Source organism: Phacochoerus africanus, chromosome 15 (assembly GCF_016906955.1).
Source record: "Phacochoerus africanus isolate WHEZ1 chromosome 15, ROS_Pafr_v1, whole genome shotgun sequence".
In the NCBI taxonomy this organism is placed as follows: domain Eukaryota; kingdom Metazoa; phylum Chordata; class Mammalia; order Artiodactyla; family Suidae; genus Phacochoerus; species Phacochoerus africanus.
This window is the reverse complement of record NC_062558.1, coordinates 46,783,589-46,803,633: the sequence shown is the minus strand read 5'-3', so window position 1 is coordinate 46,803,633 and position 20,045 is coordinate 46,783,589. Positions and strand designations below refer to the sequence as shown.

At 44.9% G+C, this 20,045-nt stretch overlaps 1 protein-coding gene across 3 annotated transcripts in view; it reads right to left on the bottom strand.

Annotated features, from left to right (window-relative positions):
* NF2 (NF2, moesin-ezrin-radixin like (MERLIN) tumor suppressor) overlaps positions 1-20,045 on the bottom strand; it is a 70,806-nt gene that overhangs the window by 44,234 nt on the left and 6,527 nt on the right. For all 3 annotated transcript variants that reach the window (XM_047759810.1, XM_047759811.1, XM_047759809.1), the window contains exons 2-3: positions 3,645-3,770; positions 1,338-1,460 (exon numbers count right to left, since the gene is read on the bottom strand). In XM_047759810.1, coding sequence (XP_047615766.1) covers positions 1,338-1,460; positions 3,645-3,770 — 249 coding nt within the window. The remainder of the gene's footprint in view (positions 1-1,337; positions 1,461-3,644; positions 3,771-20,045) is intronic.

Below are 20,045 nucleotides of genomic sequence, written 5' to 3'. Positions count from 1 at the left end.
CTGGGGCTGAGAGGGTCATTTTGTGGTTTCACTCAAAGCAGGGCAACTTTCCAATCCTTTGGTCTTTAAGCTGCATTCTAGAAAATCTGAAAGGGCTTCCCTCTGACAGTAACATGTGGGAGAGGGGATCCATACACACACACACTTTTCTTTTTTCTCTCTCTCTCTTTTTTTTTTTTTGGTCTTTTTAGGGCCGTACCAATGGCATATGGAGATTCCCAGGCTAGGGATCTACTTAGAGTTACAGCTGCGGGCCTACGCCACAGCCACAGCCATGCCAGATCCGAGCTGCGTCTGCGACCTATACCACAGCTCACAGCGACGCCAGATCCTTAACCCGCAAGGCCAGGGATTGAACCCTCAACCTCATGGTTCCTAGTCAGATTTGTTTCTGCTGCGCCATGATGGGAGCTCCCACATATACACACACTTTCTTTTTTTTTCAAAGAGAAATTGTTAGGGGTGGTTATTACATTTAACTTAGTATCTACTGAAAGCAATAATCTGAGGCTTGAGCTAATTATAGGAGGACTAGATGATAGCCTATGCATCTACTTCTGGGAAATCGTGCAATTAACACCCCTGCTGGGGTCTCCTGGTCACTTGAGGGCAGACATACCAGCCATTCTAGCACCAATCACCATAACTAACCATGAAAAGTGAGGAAGCATTCTGACCAAGCAGGGGTCTCATCCTCCCCAAACCCCCTGGCTGGACCACCCAGATGGTCAACTAGCTGTCTCTGAATCTATAATTATGGAGCTCCTAATTTCTTCAATCTACTTACAAGATGCCTACTGTGCACTCAACGAGCCTTGCCTTAAAGGGGCCCATCACCTAATGAGTGAGGAAGTGGAAAATAAGACAATGACAGAAAAAAGTAGCATGAAACATGATGTTTAAAGTGCCATGTGTTTGGGATTTACTGGTTGTCAGTGGAGTTCTGAAGCCCTGCCTTAACAAGAGCAGATTTTGAAACTTTTGGAGAAACTACTCTTTGTAAGACTCTTTTTAGACCTCCTGTGCAACTCTTAAGAACTGGTAAGTCAGTGAGGAGAAAACAGAATCCATCTTCAAAGAGGCTTCCAGTTAAGGAGCTACTTGTATCCATTCTTTTGCCATCACACTTCTGCAATTTCATCTGACACCAATTCTCATCATGCAAGTACAGCTCTGTTCTGAAGATTGTTTTCTATTACAGAACCAAAGGGACTGGTTTTCCATAGGCAGAACACTTTTGCAATGCGGAGGCATTTGTGGCCAAGTTCCAGGGGCTGGTCTAGGCTGCCTCACCTGGGGAGTGTTCTCAACAACAGGGGGTAGCATGGAAGGTGTACCTGCAAGAAGAATAGGTGTTGCGTGATCTCCTGAACCAGCTCCTCCTCAGCATTCTCAGGATAAAATTTGGCCAGGAAGTGAAAGGTGACTGGTTCTTCCTTTGAAACATCATGATCCAGCACCTACAGAATTGCAGAGCAAAAGAAAAAAAGCTAGGTTGGGCCCCTCTCCCTCCCAGGCCACTATCAGAGAATCTTCTGTAGAGAGTGTATAAATATTTTTCTCCCTTCTAAATTCATCCCATTTCCCAAAGGTTGTGATTCTACAATTTAAAGCATTTACAAAGCCATCTACAAGAGGAGGTAATATTCACTTCACATATTTCTGAACCAAATTAATCAATATCCCCCGTAGTGAGTACAGCTAAGACTATTAAGACACAAATGTTTCCAAGGCCATAGAGACAGCTAAAAATTAGAAATCTATAACTCAAAGGTCTTCGGCACTATCCTTTATGGTAACCTGAAGGTTTTTTAATTTTCTCAAGTAGAGGAATCTTGCTTTATTCTTTTGCCTTGCTGCCTACCTCCAACATTTAGGTCCATGTTGGAAGGAGTTTAGACATGATGAACTGGATCTTTCTGAAAGCATCTGAAATTAAATGAGCAGCAGAAGAAGTGAAACATGTCCATCATGGCAAGCCTTTGTTTCAAGGAACCTCTAGAGATGCCCCATGAAATACTTGAGCACAGCCAGTAAACCACGCTGCCTTTAATCTTCTAACAATTTCATCCACCCACTGGAAAGCTTGAACCATCTGCTCTCCAGAATGAATTTCATCTCAGGACATAAACATGCCATGTGACAGGCTACAAGGCTCCATTAACATGTGTCATAATTTATTTCCTCTGAGCAGCAGGCTCCATGGCTCCCAGTGCCCTCCATCTAATATCCATTTGGCCAAAACTCAGGTATGATTTAAAATTTACTTTGCCAAGAGTCACAAGAAGATACTGAAGGTTTTTGCTGTCTGGTAGATATCTCTCCAGGCGCTCCTGCCCAAATTCCAGGTTGCAACACCCAAGAGGTTCAAAATAAACCTGATCTGGGATGCTCCTGCTAACGGTGGTGCACAGTGGCACCTGGGAATTACCACGTGAAACTTATACCCAGCAGGGACCCCAACTTGAAGACGCAGATTGCTGTGCACATATGTAAACACAATCTGAACACTTTGAGTGTAGAGTCAAATGGTAAAAGATGGAGGCTTTCACTTGTTATCGTGCCAAGGAGTAGATAATATAATCAGGTAGGCAGTTGCAGGGGATAATCTAGAGTAAGATTAGGTTTGGTTTTTTTTTTTTTTTTTGGTCTTTTTAGGATGGCACCCGTGCCATATGGAAGCTTCCCAGGGTAGGAGTTGAATTGGATCTGTACGCTGGCCTACACCACAGCTGGAGCAACGTGGGATCCAAGCTGCGTCTGTGACCTACACCACAGCTCAGAGCAATGCTGGATCCTTAACCCACAAAGTGAGGTTGGGGATCGAACTCACATCCTCATGGATACTAGTCAGGTTTGTTAACTGCTGAGCCACGACGGGAACTCCCTTGGAGTAAGATTAGGACACTGACTTACTCTGAGATTCAGAGGTCTCTTAGGAGTTACTGACAAAAACATGGCCCTGATCTCAGCATCTTCATGACTAGGTAGGCAGGTAAGCAGGTGAGAGTGTCTTTGTGTGCACAGGTGAACCCCTGCAAAGGGCAGTTCTGAGAGGCAATATCCATCTCTAAGCCACATCAGAGCTGCTGGGAGTCCAGACTTGTCCACCAGGCCTCAGAGGCCCCAGAAAACCATGAGAACAAAACATTCTTCCCTCACTGCAGGGACCAGGGCCCTCTTTATTCCTTAAGTCACATGAATGAGTAAATTGAATTGGGTCGTGGTGTTTCTTAAGAAAAATTCCCTAAAGAACATGAGCCTCAAGAAAATCTTTCAAAGACATAAATCGTTAAAAAAAAAAAAAAGAATACATGGTTAACTTTTATTCATAAAGCCTGACTTGTGGCTCAGTCGATGGAATGCTAAGCATAAAGCCTGAAGCAATCAGCCTGGTAACAAGGAGTGAAGAAGCCTGGGATGGTGGCAGGTCAATCCTGGGTGGCTCTTCGGGCCCAGGGGAGCCCATGAGGAGCAAGAGGCGAGGCATCCTCGGTGATGGGTCCCACATGACTTCTGCTGCCACTTGGCCCTCTCTGCTATGTCCCCGTAACGCCCCATGGCGAGCACGAAGTGAGACCCACAGCCAGGGGAAAACCAGAGCCCACGGCAGCCCCATGACTGTCATCAGGGTCCAGCCCCACCTTCTTGTCCATCTTGAGCCAGGCCACGGTGTCCTTGATCGTGTACTGCAGGCCAAAGAACCAGGTTTCCCGAAGCCCCAGGGTCCGGCACACCAAGTCAAAGAGGTCCTTCCCCTTCCACTTCATCTGCAAGGAAATAAACCCACAGGAAAGTCGTAATCCACTCACACAAAAACCTTTTCTCTGCACCCCCCACCACCTGCCCAGGTTCCAAAAACATGGGGATGACACTAAGATGGCTGATGAGCACAGAATTCCTAAATAATGCTAAAGCTTCCTACACAAAACCATGAGTGGGAAAATACCAATTAGAGCTTAATGGCTTAATCACGGCAGAGCATACACAATACCTCCCTTGGACGGTTCCTTACGGATTATAATATCCCCAATGCTGCTAATTTAGGAAAGCCGGTAAATAGCATCCGCTTTTACGAGAGTCGAGCTTCTCCAGTTAACCCAGGGTTAGCTTCTAGGGACATTCATTTCCTCGAGATTTTGTTGTTGATTTTCTTTTCTTTCTTTTTTTTTTTTTGTCTTTTTCTAGGGCCGAACCTGCGGCATATGGAGGTTCCCAGGCTAGGGGTCGAATCGGAGCTGTAGCCACTGGCCTACGCCACAGCCACAGCAACTCGGGATCCGAGCTGCATCCGAGACCTACACAACAGCTCACACCAACGCAGGATCTTTGACCCACTGAACGAGGCCAGGGATCAAACCTGAAACCTCATGACTCCTAGTCGGATTCCTTCGCCACTGAGCCACGACGGGAACGTCTGATTTTCTTTTTAATCATGACTCTGTTCATTGATAAAAGGCTAGCTTTTTAAAATGTAAAGACTAGGGAATTCCCTTGTGGCACAGTGGGTTAAGGATCTGGTGTTGCTGCAGCTGTGGCACAAACCACAACTGCAGCTCAGGTTCAATCCCTGGCCAGGGTGCCGTCAAAAAAATAAATAAAATAAAATGTAAAGACTAGTTTTACCAGATTTTTTAAAAAAATATAGGAGAGGAAGTTGTAACCAAAGCCACAAATCATGGGGGCAAAGAACCATTAGAGGACAGCCAGCCCAATCATGGTCTCTCCCTCTCACAATGTATAACTTGAGGCCAGAGGGGAGGCACCTCACCCATAATCACACACAGCAATTTCAAACTTCTGTATTGAAACCCAGGGGACAAATAGGTATGAATATAGTGCAATGTGCTAATCCTAGAATCTCACTCTCAAAAGGACCTGAAGCAATGGCTGCAGAACCCTCTTAATCAATCTTGTGGCTAGAAAAGCAGGATCAACATCTTAATAGGGGAAGAAAAATACCCAGCAGCTGAGTAAATATTGCCACCTTGTGGCTTTAAGTTAAATCACCCAGGATGTCCCCATAACACCCCTGAGTGGCTGCTCACCCTGACCTTCGTGGCTCCCAAGTATCAGGTGGATATTCAAGTGGACACCTGGGTACAAGGATCAGCACAAAACACATCACAGAGACGGTGGTCAGAGTGAGAATAATCTTGGGCTTCAAACACGAGGTTTCGAGGAGTTCCTGTCGTAGCAGAGTGGAAATGAATCTGACTAGGAACCATGAGGTTGTGGGTTCGATCCCTGGACTCGCTCAGTGGGTTAAGGATCCAGCATTGCAGTGAGCTGTGGTATAGGTCAAAGACATGGCTCGGATCTGGCGTTGCTGTGGCTGTGACGAAGGCTGGCAGCCACAGCTCCAATTAGACCCCTAGCCTGGGAACCTCCATATGCCTCGGGTGCAGCCCTAATAAGAAAAAAGACAAAAAAAAAAAGAAAAAAGAAAAAAAGAAAAAAAACAAGGTTGCCAGACACCAGAAAAGCAAGACCCCCTCCCTACTGCAGAGGCATCTGTCCTTCTAGTGCCCTCATTAGAAATCTCCACACACACACCCCCCAAAAAGAAATCTCCGCCCAAGATCCTGGCACACGGAAGATGCATAATGAGAAAGAACTGGGGAAAATGCTAGGGTTTGGAGACTTCTTATAAAAGCAAGAAGGAAAAATAAGTAAGACCTCTAAAATCTGATTGGTTTCTGCTAAACCCTGATTCTACAGAGGCATTTTTCAAGCAGGCCTTCTATTTTTAATATGTGTGAATGGATGGTGTGTTCTCTGTGAAGAACTCAACCAAAAAGCCCATCCCTTCTCCGGATTTACAGTCAAAGAGCAAAGGGGCAGCCTGCATGGACGGACACCCAGACCACAGCCGACAAGGAGTGGAGGGATGGACTGGCGTCTGTCCTCCACTGGGGCCTCCAGCTCTGTCCCCATCCCCTCCCTATGATTTCAGTGGGACTCCCAGGAATACTACAAAGAAGTGTGGTGTGGAAGAAGTAATTCTCAGTAAAATAAAATGTTTTATTTAAAAAGATGTCTCCTCCCCCGTTTGTACGGCTTAATCATGCTTGTTGGCATACCTGGTTCCCAGTCTGACACTAGGACAGAGGGTTTTTTAATTCACAGCAGGTTCTAATTCCTTCAGGCAGACTTCACTGAAGAAATGTTATTTTGGAAAACTAGAAGCTTCAAGAGGCTGATTACCCTCTTGTTTCTATTTTAAGCCAGTACATAAGTATATAAATTATAAATGACTACCTTGCGACAAGATAATGTAACACTTAAGAGCAGACATTAACTTGGAGAAGTTAAATACCCAAGGGCCAAGAAGATCAAGGTAACGATCCCCAAAATGCCATAACTCACAGCCAGGCCTGGCGGGCCGGCTCTGGCACCAAGGGGCTGTCTGCAGGAAGGTGTGTGGCGCATCTAATGAAAGCTGCCAGGAGAATGCTGAGTGCACTTCCTGACTTGGGAGCTTAAATTCTCAAACCTAATAATGTATTGATGCCGTTTTCCCGTATCCCTTTCTTTTTCTTTGTTTCTAAGATGCAAAACTATCTCTGTTGAAGGCAGAGACAAAGTCTTTGTTCCCACAGAGCTTGCAATGAAGTGGAGAGAGGGGGAAAATTTTTCACACCAATTCAGACTGCCTGGCTTAGATTTTCAACTCTGACTCTAAGAATTGTAGGATGTCAAATTGAAATGAGTCTGAGTAATTAATTACCTACTGTAGACCTATCCCCTTCTTGCACAAATAAGGGAACAGAGCCACAGACTCTTTGGCAGCCTGCTCCAGCAGACGCTGGCCTTTTTCTGGGTGGTTTAATGTAGGTGACCCCCAATTCCCTAACAGCTTCTTGTCCTGCTCTGTGGGGTTCCTTTTGCTTGCTCCCCGCCAGCACTCTCCAGACACTTTTTCTAGTAAGTAACCCATGTCTTAACACTCTTCTCCCACCCTAAAATAAAACCCATTCTCAGAAGAGCCAGATATTGCTCCTTTATAGCTCAGCGCGAAGCAAAGCCCCAGCTTCCTCTCATCTAATCTTTCAAGAAGCATCACAGACCACATCCTATGTGCCTAGCAATGTCAGACACTGAGGATGAGAAATGCTGGAACCACGCTTCTCTCAGGAGGATCTGGCGTTGTCATTGCTATGGCACAGGTTCAGTCCCTGGCCCAGGAACTTTCACATGCTGTGGGTGAGGCCAAAAAAAAAGCATAAAAATGTTTAAAAGGAGGAGAATTAGATAAAGAAGGAAAGGAAATAAGTCTGAAAACAAACCCCTATGATCTCTACAGGAAACTGCATGTCATCTGGCAGAGGTGAAACAGCCAGAACTCAGGGGGCAGGTGGGGATGACCAAGAAGTCTCCAGAGACAGGTAGGCAGAGGAAGAATGGAATCAGACCTGCATTCTAGAATGTGTGCTGACAAGAAGGTGAAGAGTGGGCTGGAGGAAAGGAGCCTGGAATCAAGAAGGGCAGAGGGGAGGCCAGCGCCTGCCTTGACGAAGGCAGTGGGAAGGAGAGAAAGCCTGAGAACTGGCAAGGAGGCAGAGCCACAGAGCTGGTGTCTGAACGCCTGAGGGGCTGATATTAAAGCATCAAGAGAAACACCGAGACCCAACAGGTGGTTCCAGTAAAGGAGGGGTGGGATGCAGGAGCAGCAGAAACAGCATGTTTCGAGGGAAACAGAGGAGTAATTAAGTTCTGGACAAAGTGAGTTAAGGTGCTTGAAGAAACTAGGTAGAGATGTCCTAAATGCATTTGACTTGAAGTCTATTTATAAAGTAAAGTGTTCCATTTTTAAGTCATTAAGAAGCTTTTCTCCTGGGTGAAATCTAACCTCCAGTGTTGTTACCCACATCAGGTGGGTAACATGCCTTCCCCAAATGTTATGAGGCTTGCTTAGTCTTGCTAATTTGAGTTTCTACTTCTTCACAAACAAGAACCATGGGTCACAGCTGCCCCCGGTGGTTGGAGGGGAGGTCTTGGGTCGCGCTGGGGCTTCCCTGGTGTTGCTGACTCCCCAGCTCGTCTCCAGCTTCATCATGGGTCCACTGCGCTGTGCTGACACAGGGAAGTGATGTGACCGTCTGAGCATCTCCCTGGACCTTAGGTGTTTCAGGACGGTCACCTCTATCCTCCCCACTGTGTTGGCCGAGTGCACACCCAAGATGTGGCAAACAATGGCCATGGAACGGAACAGGCTTGACCACTTCAAAAACCTAAGACTTAAAAGCCTAAAGCAGAGTTAACCCTCATTCATCCATTCCTTCCACAAACATTTAGCAAACGTAGTGTCCGAGCACCAACCAAGGTACAGGGGGAAAGGGGTGAAGAGACAAGACAGTCTCCACCCAGGGCATGAACCTTTGGGAACAGTTAACCACTCCCTCACCCCCACCCCACATGTCAACTCTGAGTGTGGCTGTCAGCATGTGAGTGCCACAGCAGGGACATGGCGGGGAGCTGGAAGGGACACCCATGAAGGTACCCTCTGTCTTGGAGGGGTGGGAAATGGCATCTGAACTGGTGAGGAAGAGAAACAAAGTGAAGACTGTGCTTGGGGAAGGAGTGAGCAGGGAAGTGTGTTACAGACAGAGGGAAGGGCATGTGCAATGGTCTAGAGGCAAAAAAGCTTAGATGGTCCTTGTAGGAAATGAAAGTACTGTAGCTCAGCTTGGCTGGAGAACAGAGACTGAGGAACACTTACTTGTGCTTCCAACTACCATCTAAAACCAATCCTTTGTCACCTAACTCTGCCTCTCTCATGTGAGCCACAGAGAGTCATCTGAGTGGCTGTCTTCTCTTTTTTCTCAAGGATGGAGCATAGCTAGTACATTCTTGATATTCAGGAGAGAAGTTAAATCATTACATAAGATGGATGTGGATGCCTCAGGAGATTAGGGCTTAATTCTTTCCAGGAACCAGTCGAAAAGGCAGAGAGACACAATGGTTATCCAACATCGGTATGAATCTCAGAGCTGCCACTGTGTGACCTTGGGCAAGTTATTGAACTTCCTTGTGCTTTGCAACGGGGATAATAAACAGAACCTGTCTTAGCAGATTGATCTCAGGATTAAGTGCACTGATACATTTAAAAAGCCTAAGAAGGTGCCACAGTAAATACTCAATAAAGGGTGGTTATTACTCATTCTAAACCCACCTCCTCGCCTTATATTCTCAAGTGGCTTCATTTAAAGCCTCCAGTCGTGTTCTACTCCACTTATGATGGATGATGGATCAGAAAGGACACCATCCATTCTCATCATGCTAACCATGCCATCACTCACTTGACAAACATTTATTGAACACCCACCATGTCCTAGTCACTGCGCTCAGCACCAGAGACAGATGATGAATCCAGGACAAGACACTGTCCCTATTCATGGCTGATGGGAAAGACAGATCAATGGATAAGCAAAGTGCAGCCTGGCACATGATCACAGAACAGAGGGCTGAGGGAACACTGCTCAGGCCTGGGGGTCCGTGGGGCGAGGGGCTTCCCAGGGGAAATGCTGTCTGAGCTGAGTCTTGAAAGCCAGGCCATAGTTGGTTCTCTGGTGAAGGGGGTGAAGGAAGGGAGGTCATGCCAGCAGGAGGGAACAGCATGTCTGCTGCTTGGGTCCAAGCTGTTGCAAAGTGAAGGAACGTTCTTTGCACTTTTCTGGTATCTGACAAGCAGCATAATTATCCTATCTGCAGTACTGAATGTTCAATGCAGTACTAGTGCGTGGCTCTGGCCCAATGTGTGTGACAGCTCATGCCCTCTGAGGCTGATCGGGGGCTGGGTGGCTCAGTCACTGGTTCTGGGGCCAGGAATCCCCTGACAAGACCTGCCGAGTCCCTAAGGAGCCACAACTGGTGGGATGAATCTTGTGTTTATTTTTTTATTAAAATATTTCCTCTTCTGACACCTGATAGCACATAAGCCTTGCAGGCTTTGCACTTGGGTTACTTACAGGCCTTTTGGGGGGGTTGTCATTTTTCCTGAACAGATTGCCAAGGAGAGAACTGCTCTCAGTTCTGATGAAATGGTCACTTAACCCCATCTCCTTCCCCCTGGCCAGCTGCCCAGCTGCCCCACCTACCCCACTACCCTTCAGTCTAGTGAGGAGAGAGGCGAGAGGCAGGGGCTCATCCCGCAGACACAAAGGAGTGGTGGAGGGAGGGAGAAGGGCGATTTGCTGAAGGAGCAGAGATCTGGGCTCCTACTTGGCAGGCCTTGTCCTCAAGATGCCCTTCAAGCGCAGGGCTAATGGCAGTGGAAGTGCAGGGCGTCTTGCTCCATGGCTGTGCTCTTGCATTACTTGATGGGCTGCGGTGCTATTTCACAGATATATACCGTGCCTCTATCAGAGATAGATGTGTATGAACTCTAAAAACAGGACTAAGTGCTGTCAGCTTGTTATTTTTTGTAGGGGCTGAATTTATGAGCTTTACCCAGAGTGAAGTGCTCGTCATTCATCAACCTAGAATGTTTTAAGTAAATAGCACTAAGCACTTACACTCCGCAGCAGGAACGTAGCTGGAACACATGCAGCACTTTTCTGTTGTAGGAAGCAACTGGCACCAATGACCCACACGGCTGATCGGGGTCTATTAACCAGGGAAGCGTGATGAATAACGTCCACATCTTATGACAGGCCAGTCTTAGAATCACAACCCTAAAACTGCCATTTGTCTTTTTGCCTCTGGTGGCCTTCACATTGCATTTCTCCCACTGCTTTCTTTGGGCCACATGGCCACCAATTGAATCCCTTGTCCTGGATGCTACAACCACGCAGGATGAATAGAAAACCAGCCACATCACAGGAAAAGGCCCCAGCCAGAGAAGGCCAACTTTCTGGAAGAAAGAGAACCAAATTTGGCTGCCGTATGTGACAAGCCTGAGAATTAGAACCCACAGAGAAACTTCAGCTTTACAGAGAAGACTCAAACCTACAGAAGCTGGCAGAGATGTGACATCCCATTTCATATATGCCAGGGGACAGGATTATCAGCCACACAAGGAAGGCTAGTCCATTGTCAGCTCCATGGAAGACGAAAGAGAACCCATGGACCCTAAGTTCACTTATCAGGGCTTCTTCTAATTAGCTCACAAGCTGCCCCAGCATTTGCCATAAAAACTGTCGAAAGGTTAGCTCCCTTGCAGACAGAGCAACAGAAGGAACTGAGCCTCCCCGGGCTCAGGCCATGTGCCACGTGTTTACCAAGATTTCAGAGTGAGGAGGACTATGAGCTCTGTTCTGTAGTCATGGCTACCCTTTAAGAACCCCTTCATAGAAGAGTTGAGAATTTAAGAGGCTGATGTACCAGATCCAAACCTATATATGGCTTTTACTTGCCTGTTTTGAGAAAAAAAAAAAAAAAAAGATGTCAAATACCTCCATTTACAAGATAAACACAATGGGAAGAGTTATAAAAATGATTCTGGTGTGCAGTAGTGAATAATAAGTTCCAGTGAAATCTATTCTTTTTTTTTTTTTTTGTCTTTTTGCTATTTCTTTGGGCTGCTCCCGCGGCATATGGAGGTTCCCAGGCTAGGGGTCGAATCGGAGCTGTAGCCACCGGCCTACACCAGAGCCACAGCAATGTGGGATCCGAGCCGCATCTGCAACCTACACCACAGCTCATGGCAATGCCGGGTCATTAACCCACTGGACAAGGGCAGGGACTGAACCTGCAACCTCATGGTTCCTAGTCGGATTTGTTAACCACTGCGCCACGACGGGAACTCCTGAAATCTATTCTGGTTCATCAAAGAAAAAAAAAAGGTGCGGTAATGGGGGTGGGAAACTGACCCTCCCCGACTCAGGGTTTGACATCACTATACCATGGAAGAAGGTCTATGTCATGTCTGTGCTTCCTGTCATGGTTAAGGATATACCACTCCTGATCAGCCATTAGCTCTGAAGGAAAAGGGGACCCTCCAAATAGAAACAGGATTTTAGCCAAAGAGAGAGAGAGAGGGACAGGTCTCTGTTCTATCAATCATGACCCTCAAATCCCTTATCTGAAAACTCTTCTTTGAAAAACAAATAAATAGATAAATCCCAACTCCAATCCTGCCCTGTCAGTTTCTTCCATAATCGGCCTCAGCAAGGAATTTTCCTATCATCTCTGTTAGCATGCCAAATCTATTTAAAGTATTGGTTTCAAGGTCCTCCACCAATTACTTCTCTTCTCCAACCAACTGCCCTGCCTTGTCACAAGGCAGCCTGGGCCCTCCCAAGTCAGCAAACCGGTGTGCTTCCAGTTATCTACAATCAGACCTTTCTAAAAGCCATTCCTTTAGCTCACCCCATCTCCCTCCCCTCAGACGGTACTAGATACGTGAGTTAGTATGTACTTTACATACTCAGAAAAGTTAGGTGTCTGTTTTTCCCCGGATTCCTGTCTTTCCCGCAATTCTGCAGATCATAAACTCCTTGAAGACAAGGACACACACATACACACACAGAGTCTCCTGGGACTCAAACAAGTGCTGCATGATCTGTGACCACTTCATAAATGCTTGTGGTTGGCAGATGATGATGATGATGACATCTAGATGAGGCTTCTGAGTAGATGGGTCTTATAGATAATGATTACAGTGAAGCAAGAATTTCTAACATTCCTTATTAAAATTCTAATTGCATAATTGTGCCTGAAGGTATATACCCCTCCCCCTTTGGTGGCACATACTGATTTCCACTCTCTAAAAACACTGTGACAAGGAAATCTACATCTCAAAGAACCAACCAAAAAAAAAAATGTCCACAGAAGAGACCAACCGGTAAGAAATAGATCACACCACAACATAGACGTTTAAACTCTGATAGGTCTTTCAAAACGCAATGAATTAGGTTTTTTGGGGGGGAGGGGGTCGTCCTTATGTTTGAGGATTCTGGTACACTTCCTGTTAAAGTGGAGACAGGTTATGGCAGCAGCAGTGAACCCAGAGAGCGGGTTTATATCCTAAACCCCCTCACTCCACCATGCACAACCTTGGGTGAGCCATGCAACTCCACTGGGCCTCAGTTTCTTCATCTGTCAATCTCTCATGCCCTGTGCAAGGCCCAGATTTTACAATGCCATGAAAAAAAAAGATGAGGTGCTTCAAAGCCGGCTGACATGACAAAGCAAAAAGAAACAATAGCTATGATGCTATAAAAGCATTATAATCCCCCCAAAGCAAAGGAGACAATCTCTATCTTGGGACTCTTGGTTCACAACATGAGAGCAATCACAGCCTTGTCAAACAGCTATAAAACACCCGAACCTGCTGTGTTGGGAAAGTCACTTAACCTCTCTGGGTTTCAGCTTCCACAATCATCAAGTGGTCTTTCAGGATTAACACCCTTTGAGTTTACGAGCTTGAGACAGTTTTGTATAAACCATGAAACGCTTTTTTTCACTGCTATAAAAATTTTCATTTAATCCTTTAATGTCCCATTCTATATCTTAAAATCATTTTCAGGGACGTAGATGACACTTACCCTTTTTTTTTGTTGTTGTTGTTTTTGTTTTTGTCTTTTCCAAGGCCGCACCCATGGCATATGGAGGTTCCCAGGTGAGGGGTCTAATTGGAGCTGTAGCCACCGGCCTAGGCCAGAGCCACAGCAACGCCAGATCCAAGCTGCGTCTGTGACCTACACCACAGCTCATGGCAATGCCAGATCCTTAACCCACTGAGGAAGGCCAGGGATCAAACCTGCAACCTCATGGTTCCTAGTCAGATTCGTTAACCTCTGGGCCACGAAAGGAACTCCATATATGACACTTGCCCTTAATTTATGTGTGCTTTCTACATTCTTTTCCTTTACTCAGGTTCTGCCATGCTATCATGTTTACTCCTAATAATCAAGTTGACTTATAATATTGAACTCTCTAGTGTAACAGAAATGGTGATTATAATGCTAATGAAAAATAGAGTTTTTTAAAGTTTTTTTAAATACCAAGCATGCTGTTGATATTCAGCAATTATCAATGATTACAAATGTTTAAAATACTGAGAATAAGAATTCTGCAGAGAGCTATGAATAGGAAACAATAGTAATTCAGTGCCAGCAAGACACAAAGCTCAATTTCAAATGCCTCAACATGAAGTAAAATGAACAGACTATGAAACACCACCCATGCCTAAGTGTTAACCAACTGATTAACTCCTCCTGCCCTGGACTCTGCTTCGGTTTCTGGCTTGACCTTTCGAGTTCCGGGTCATCAATGAGAATGACAGACTTTAAGAACGCTGGAAGACACAGGGATGAGTGGGCAGGGCTGGGGGGGGGGGGGGAAATGACTGCAGGAGTTCCCTTGTGGCCTAGCAGTTAAAGGATCGGGCACGGTCACTGATGTGCCTCCAGTCACTGCTGTGGCCTGGGTTCGATCCCTGGCCTGGGAACTTCTGCATGCTGCAGGTACAGCCAAAACTACAAAATAAAAAAGTCTATAAATGGATGAGAACTACTGTAGGCTGAAGGCTTTTCAAATATAATATTTATGAGACTGATTTAATCTCAAATCAATAGGAGTGGAATACTGGATAAATACATGGTTGGTGAATTTAAAATCAAAGATCAATTCAGGTAAGTTTAGTATTGACTCCAGGCTTCGGTTTTGTTTTACCTGAAAGTCAGATTATCGAAATGATTAAAACTGGGAGATGAAAATGGGCAAGGTGGGTGGAAAAGCCGTGAGTAACATAACTCACTAACACAAAGCTGTTGGGAATTTTCCAAGGGAGGTCCAAATTTGGCAAAGCCAAAAGGAATAGTAGTGGGATTTGGGAGAGGAAAGAAGGCCCAATTCCTTTAGAAATGATGTGCTCTGACCCCACCTAGTGGTGCCAGAGTGAGTCCCAAATTATGACAAATGTCTCGACTCAGCACAGGTGACTGAAGATTTGATTAAAAGATACATTTCCCCGAGGTCAGCACTAACTTGGTAATAAATTTTTGCTTGCTAAAAATATACTAAAACATATGGATTTAGGATCTAAATCAGACAAAGCACAAAAGGAGGATGGAACACACCATCCTGTAACAAACCAGAGAAGCCACAGCACCAGCTGGCTTAAAAAGATGAGCAGCTCCTGAGAAAACTCAATTCTGGGTTTTTAAGACCTCAAATGCTTTAACTTCTGAAATTAGGAATAAACAAACCCCCAAAATGTTCTTGGACAAGAATGCAAAAGTAGCATGAATAATCAGAGAAGTCATCAAAAATAAAAGAGAAATTTCAAAATGACAAACTGGGGACAGAGGAATGGAGAACAATTAAGCATGGCAGAAATCAGAAAAGAATCCTGCTATCACTGTGGACATCAAAATAAACAGAGATCAATTACAGAGCACACTACAATTAAGAAGATCCTTAAATATATGGCATAGGGTAAAACTCATTATATTTAGGCTAATTGCAGAGTTTAGAGGGTCTACAATTACAAAGGCATGGATAACCTGAAGAAGATTCAAAAAAAAATGAAGAGTGATTAAAGGAGAAAATTAACAGTTCCTCTGGCAGGAGACCCTTCCTCTTTATTCCCACACTCCCAAAGCATAACATTAAGAAACTAATGTTTGCCAAATGCTTACTATGGCCAGGCCCTGGGGTAAGTGTCTGGAGAGGTCCACCTCATTTATACCTTAAAACAATAGACAAGAGTTCCCATCGTGGCTCAGCAGAACGAATCTGACTAGTATCCATGAGGACCCAGGTTCGATTGCTCAGTGGGTTAAAGGTCCAGCTTTGCTGTGAGCTGTGGTGTAGGTCACAGACACGGCTCAGACCTGGCATTGCTGTGGCTGTGGTGTAAGCTCTGATTCCACCCCTAGCCTGGGAACCTCCATATCCGCAGGTAAGGCCCTGAAAAAAACACACACAAAAAAATAGACAGGTAAGTCCAAGATCACTCAGGGAGCTGGTGGCAGTGGTAGGGTCTCCTTCCACCCAAGCCAACTTACTCCTCTGTCAAGATGCCAGCTCTTCCCTAAGCAATATCTGTCCTGTCCTCTAGCAGATTTTTCTTATACCTGCATACTCAAATCCTGAGATGACTTCCTACCTAAGAAGGAGATATGAAAGAGAAGGTTGTGCAATAAGCTGCTTCTGCCCAGATCACCTAAAATAGGATGTCAAAGCTAAGGGCTTTTTTTTTTTCTTTTTACAGCAACACCTGTGGCATATGGAAGTTCCCGGGCTAGGAATCAAATTGCAGCTGCTGGCCCATACCACAGCCACAGCAACACTAGATCCGAGCAGCAGCTTGTGGCAACACCACATCCTTAACCCACTGAGGGAGGCCAGGAGTTGAACCTGCATCCTCAAGGACACTATGTTGGATTCTTAATTTGCTGAGCCACAGTGGGAACTCCAAAGCTGAGGGCCTCTGAAATCAAGTTCTCCTCTCTTATTTTTCAATTGAAGAACTGAAGCCTGGGAGGCAAAAAAGATGCGCCCAAGGACACACAGAGGAGCCACGGAGAAGCCAGGGTTCAAACACCAGTCTGAACTCCCTCTTGGGATTTACATCTTGGAAGGGAATCATTTGCCTAAATCTTGGGATGTCTAGGATTTAACATCTTACTGAAATCACCAGACTCAATCTTTGTTTTCCCCTTTCGAAAGTTCCTTCTGTCGTGGACCACTTTCTGTCTCCTTGAATGTTGGAATGATCTGTAATGTTGGTATTTAATCCAGTCATAATTCCCCTCAGGTATGTGAAAATGTTTGGGATGCCAACCAACAGGAGAAGGTGGCTTTGTCTTCAATATAAGATGGTATCAGGATCTCTCACAACTCAATTTCAAGAAATTTTTCACATCTGGCTCTTCTTACTGAGAGATTGAATTATTAGAGTAAAATTCCAGCCTAGATAAAAAATAACCATTTAGCCTCCTGGCAAATTCCGTTCAGCACCCACTTTCTCAAAATGACAAATATCAAATCTTTCAAGTGGGAAAATCTTCCAAAGCATCAAGCCAATTGTGCAATGCAGCCAATAGTGCAAGAAAAAGGTTTTTCCCTATCTCTGCAGCATAAAGTCTGAACTTATTAGCACAGGATAACATGATTCATTACATTAACTACCACTGGTTCTGAAATTGAGTTCTTAGAAAGCCACCTGCATTTGATCTCAAAAAAGCCTCAGAATTCCTTAGATATCATCTCTCTTCTTTCAGAATGCATCTACCATCTCCTTGCATTAGCATCTTGCTTGTTAAGATACAACATGAAAACAGAGTAGGAGAGTAAGACTAATGACTTCTCAGAGTTCTCTCCGCTATCATAAATCAAAATACGGTTACTTTCAACAGAAATTTTTTCTTAGGGCCGCAGGTGCAGCTTATGGAAGTTTCCAGGCTAGGGGTCGAATGGGAGCTACAGCTGCCAGCCTATGCCACAGAAACACCAGGTCGGAGCCATGTCTGCAATCTACACTATAGCTCTCGGCAACGCCAGATCCTTAACCCATGGAACAAGGCCAGAGATCAAACTCAAATCCTCATGGATACTAGTCGGGTTCATTTCCATGAAACCACAGTGAAACCACAGCAGAAACTCTTCAAGAGACTATATGAACATCATTTACAATCAGGTTTTTTTTTTGGTCTTTTTCTAGGGCCGCACCTGCAGCATATGGAGGTTCCCAGGCTAGGGGTCTAATCAGAGATGTAGCTGCTGGCCTACATCACAACCACAGCAACACCAGATCCGAGCTGCGTCTTTGACATACACCACAGCTCATGGCAACGCCGGATCCTTAACCCACTGAGCAAGGCCAGGGATTGAACCCACAACCTCATGGTTTCTAGTCGGATTCATTAACCACTGAGCCACGATGGGAACTCCACAATCAGGTATTATTCACTGGGAATCTGAGGTTTGATGAGATGCAATGGCTGGACAAATCACAAAAGGGCAGTCAGTGCCCACAGTGACCCGAGCCTCCTAGTTGAAGCTGACTACAGTCCCTTCCTTTCTGCCCAACCAAGCATTCCATGAGTCCTTCTAACAACCTGGCACAGTCAGTAATATTAGTTCCATTTTACTGATGTGCAAATTGAGGTTCAGAGAGCTTAAGCATCTAGGCTTTAAGGTAGTTTAGCTGGAAATCAATCCCAGGTCTGTCTTATTTCAAAGCCATGCACTTTCTACCACTGCTGTGCTATTAGTGTAGTCCCTGGACCAGTAGTAGTGGCATTAATTGAGAATTTGTTAGAAACATGGAACTCTTAGGCAACCACAAAACTACAAGACAAGAATCAGCATTTTACCAAGACACTCAGGTCATTTATGTGTATATTAAAGTTTGCCAGGCTGCTGGAGTTCCCATTGTGGAGCAGTGTAAACAAATCTGACTAGGAACCATGAGGTTGCAGGTTCAATCCCTGGCCTCGCTCAGTGGGTTAAGGGTCTGGTGTGGCTGTGGCTGTGGCTGTGGTGTAGGTTGGTTGCTGTAGCTCTGATTCGACCTCTAGCCTGGGAGCCTCCATATGCCGCAGGTGCGGCCCTAAAAAGCAAAAAAAAAAAAGTTTGCCAGGCTGTATACTATAACATTCTGCCTCTCTGAATATTATTCCTTCCTATAGATCAGTGGTTCTTGAAGTGGAGGGAAGGGGGTGTTTTCCTTTCAGGGACACTTGACAGAGTCTGAAGATATTTTTAATTGTCACAACTGGGGCAAAGTAGGGGGTGCCACTGTCATCAGTGGGTAGAAGCCAGAGATACTGCTCAACATCCTACAATGCACAGTACTGTCCCCACTACAAAGGATTCCCAGGCCAAATGTCAACAGTGCCAAGGTTGAGAAACCCTGATTTTGCTGATAATACTGTCCATCCTCTTGGGGTCTGGGATCTGTTAAAGAAGGAAAAACAAGAGTTTTTCTTTATAATTTATGGCTGAACTAAAAATTACTTTCCCTATGGGTCATTCTTTCACAACATTTATCAAACAGTAACTTCCATCAGGGGTGTAAACTAAGGCCCACAGATAAATTCAACCCACTGCCTGTTTCTGTGAAGTTTGAGAGTTAAGAATGAGTTTTACATTTTTAAATGATTGAAAATAAATTTTTAATAACATTTCTCACTTGTGAAAATTATATGATTCCAATTTCAATGTCCAGGAAGTTCCCCTTGTGGCTCAGTGGGTTAAGCACCTGACATAATGTCTCTGAAGATATGGGTTCCACCTCTGGCCTTGCTCAGTGGGTTAAGGCTCTGGCATTGCCATAAGCTGCAGCTTTGGTCGAAGATGTGACTTGGATCTGTCATGGCTGTGGCTGTGGTGCAGGCCTACTTTTTATTTTTATTTATTTATTTTGGCCACACCTATAGCATGTAGAAATACTCAGTTCAGAGATAGAACCCACACCACAGCAGCAACCTGAACCATACAGTGACAACATCAGATCCTTAATCCACTGCACTACAATGCGAGCTCCCTAAAGGCTGCTTTTTTAAAAAAACAGTTTTATTGAGATATTAATATCTTAAAATCCACCTATTTAGGAGTTCCCACCATGGTTCAGCAGTATTGAACCTGACAAGTATCCATGAGGATGCAGGTTTGATCCCTGGCCTCGTTCAGTGGGTTAAGGATCTGGCATTGCCGTGAGCTGTGGTGTAGGGCACAGATGAGTCTTGAATCCTGTGTTACTGTGGCTGTGGTGTCGGCCAGCAGCTACAGCTCCAATTTGACCCCTAGCCTGGTAACTTCCATATGCCATGGGAATGGCCCTAAAAGACCCCCAAAAAGAAGAAGAAGAAAGAAAGAAATGACAAAGAGTGGACATCCTTGTCTTGTTCTTGATCTTAGAGGGTAAACATCTAGTCTTTCACCATTAAGTGTAATACTAGAGTCTTCACAGATGCTCTTTATCAGGCTGAGGAAATTCCCTTCTATTCCTATTTTGTTGAGTGTTTTTATCATGAAATGCTATTGGATTTTGTCATTTTTTTCTACAACTATTGAGATAATCTTGTAATTTTTTGCTTTTTATTCTATTGATATGACACATTACACTATATTAACTGATTTTTGGATAT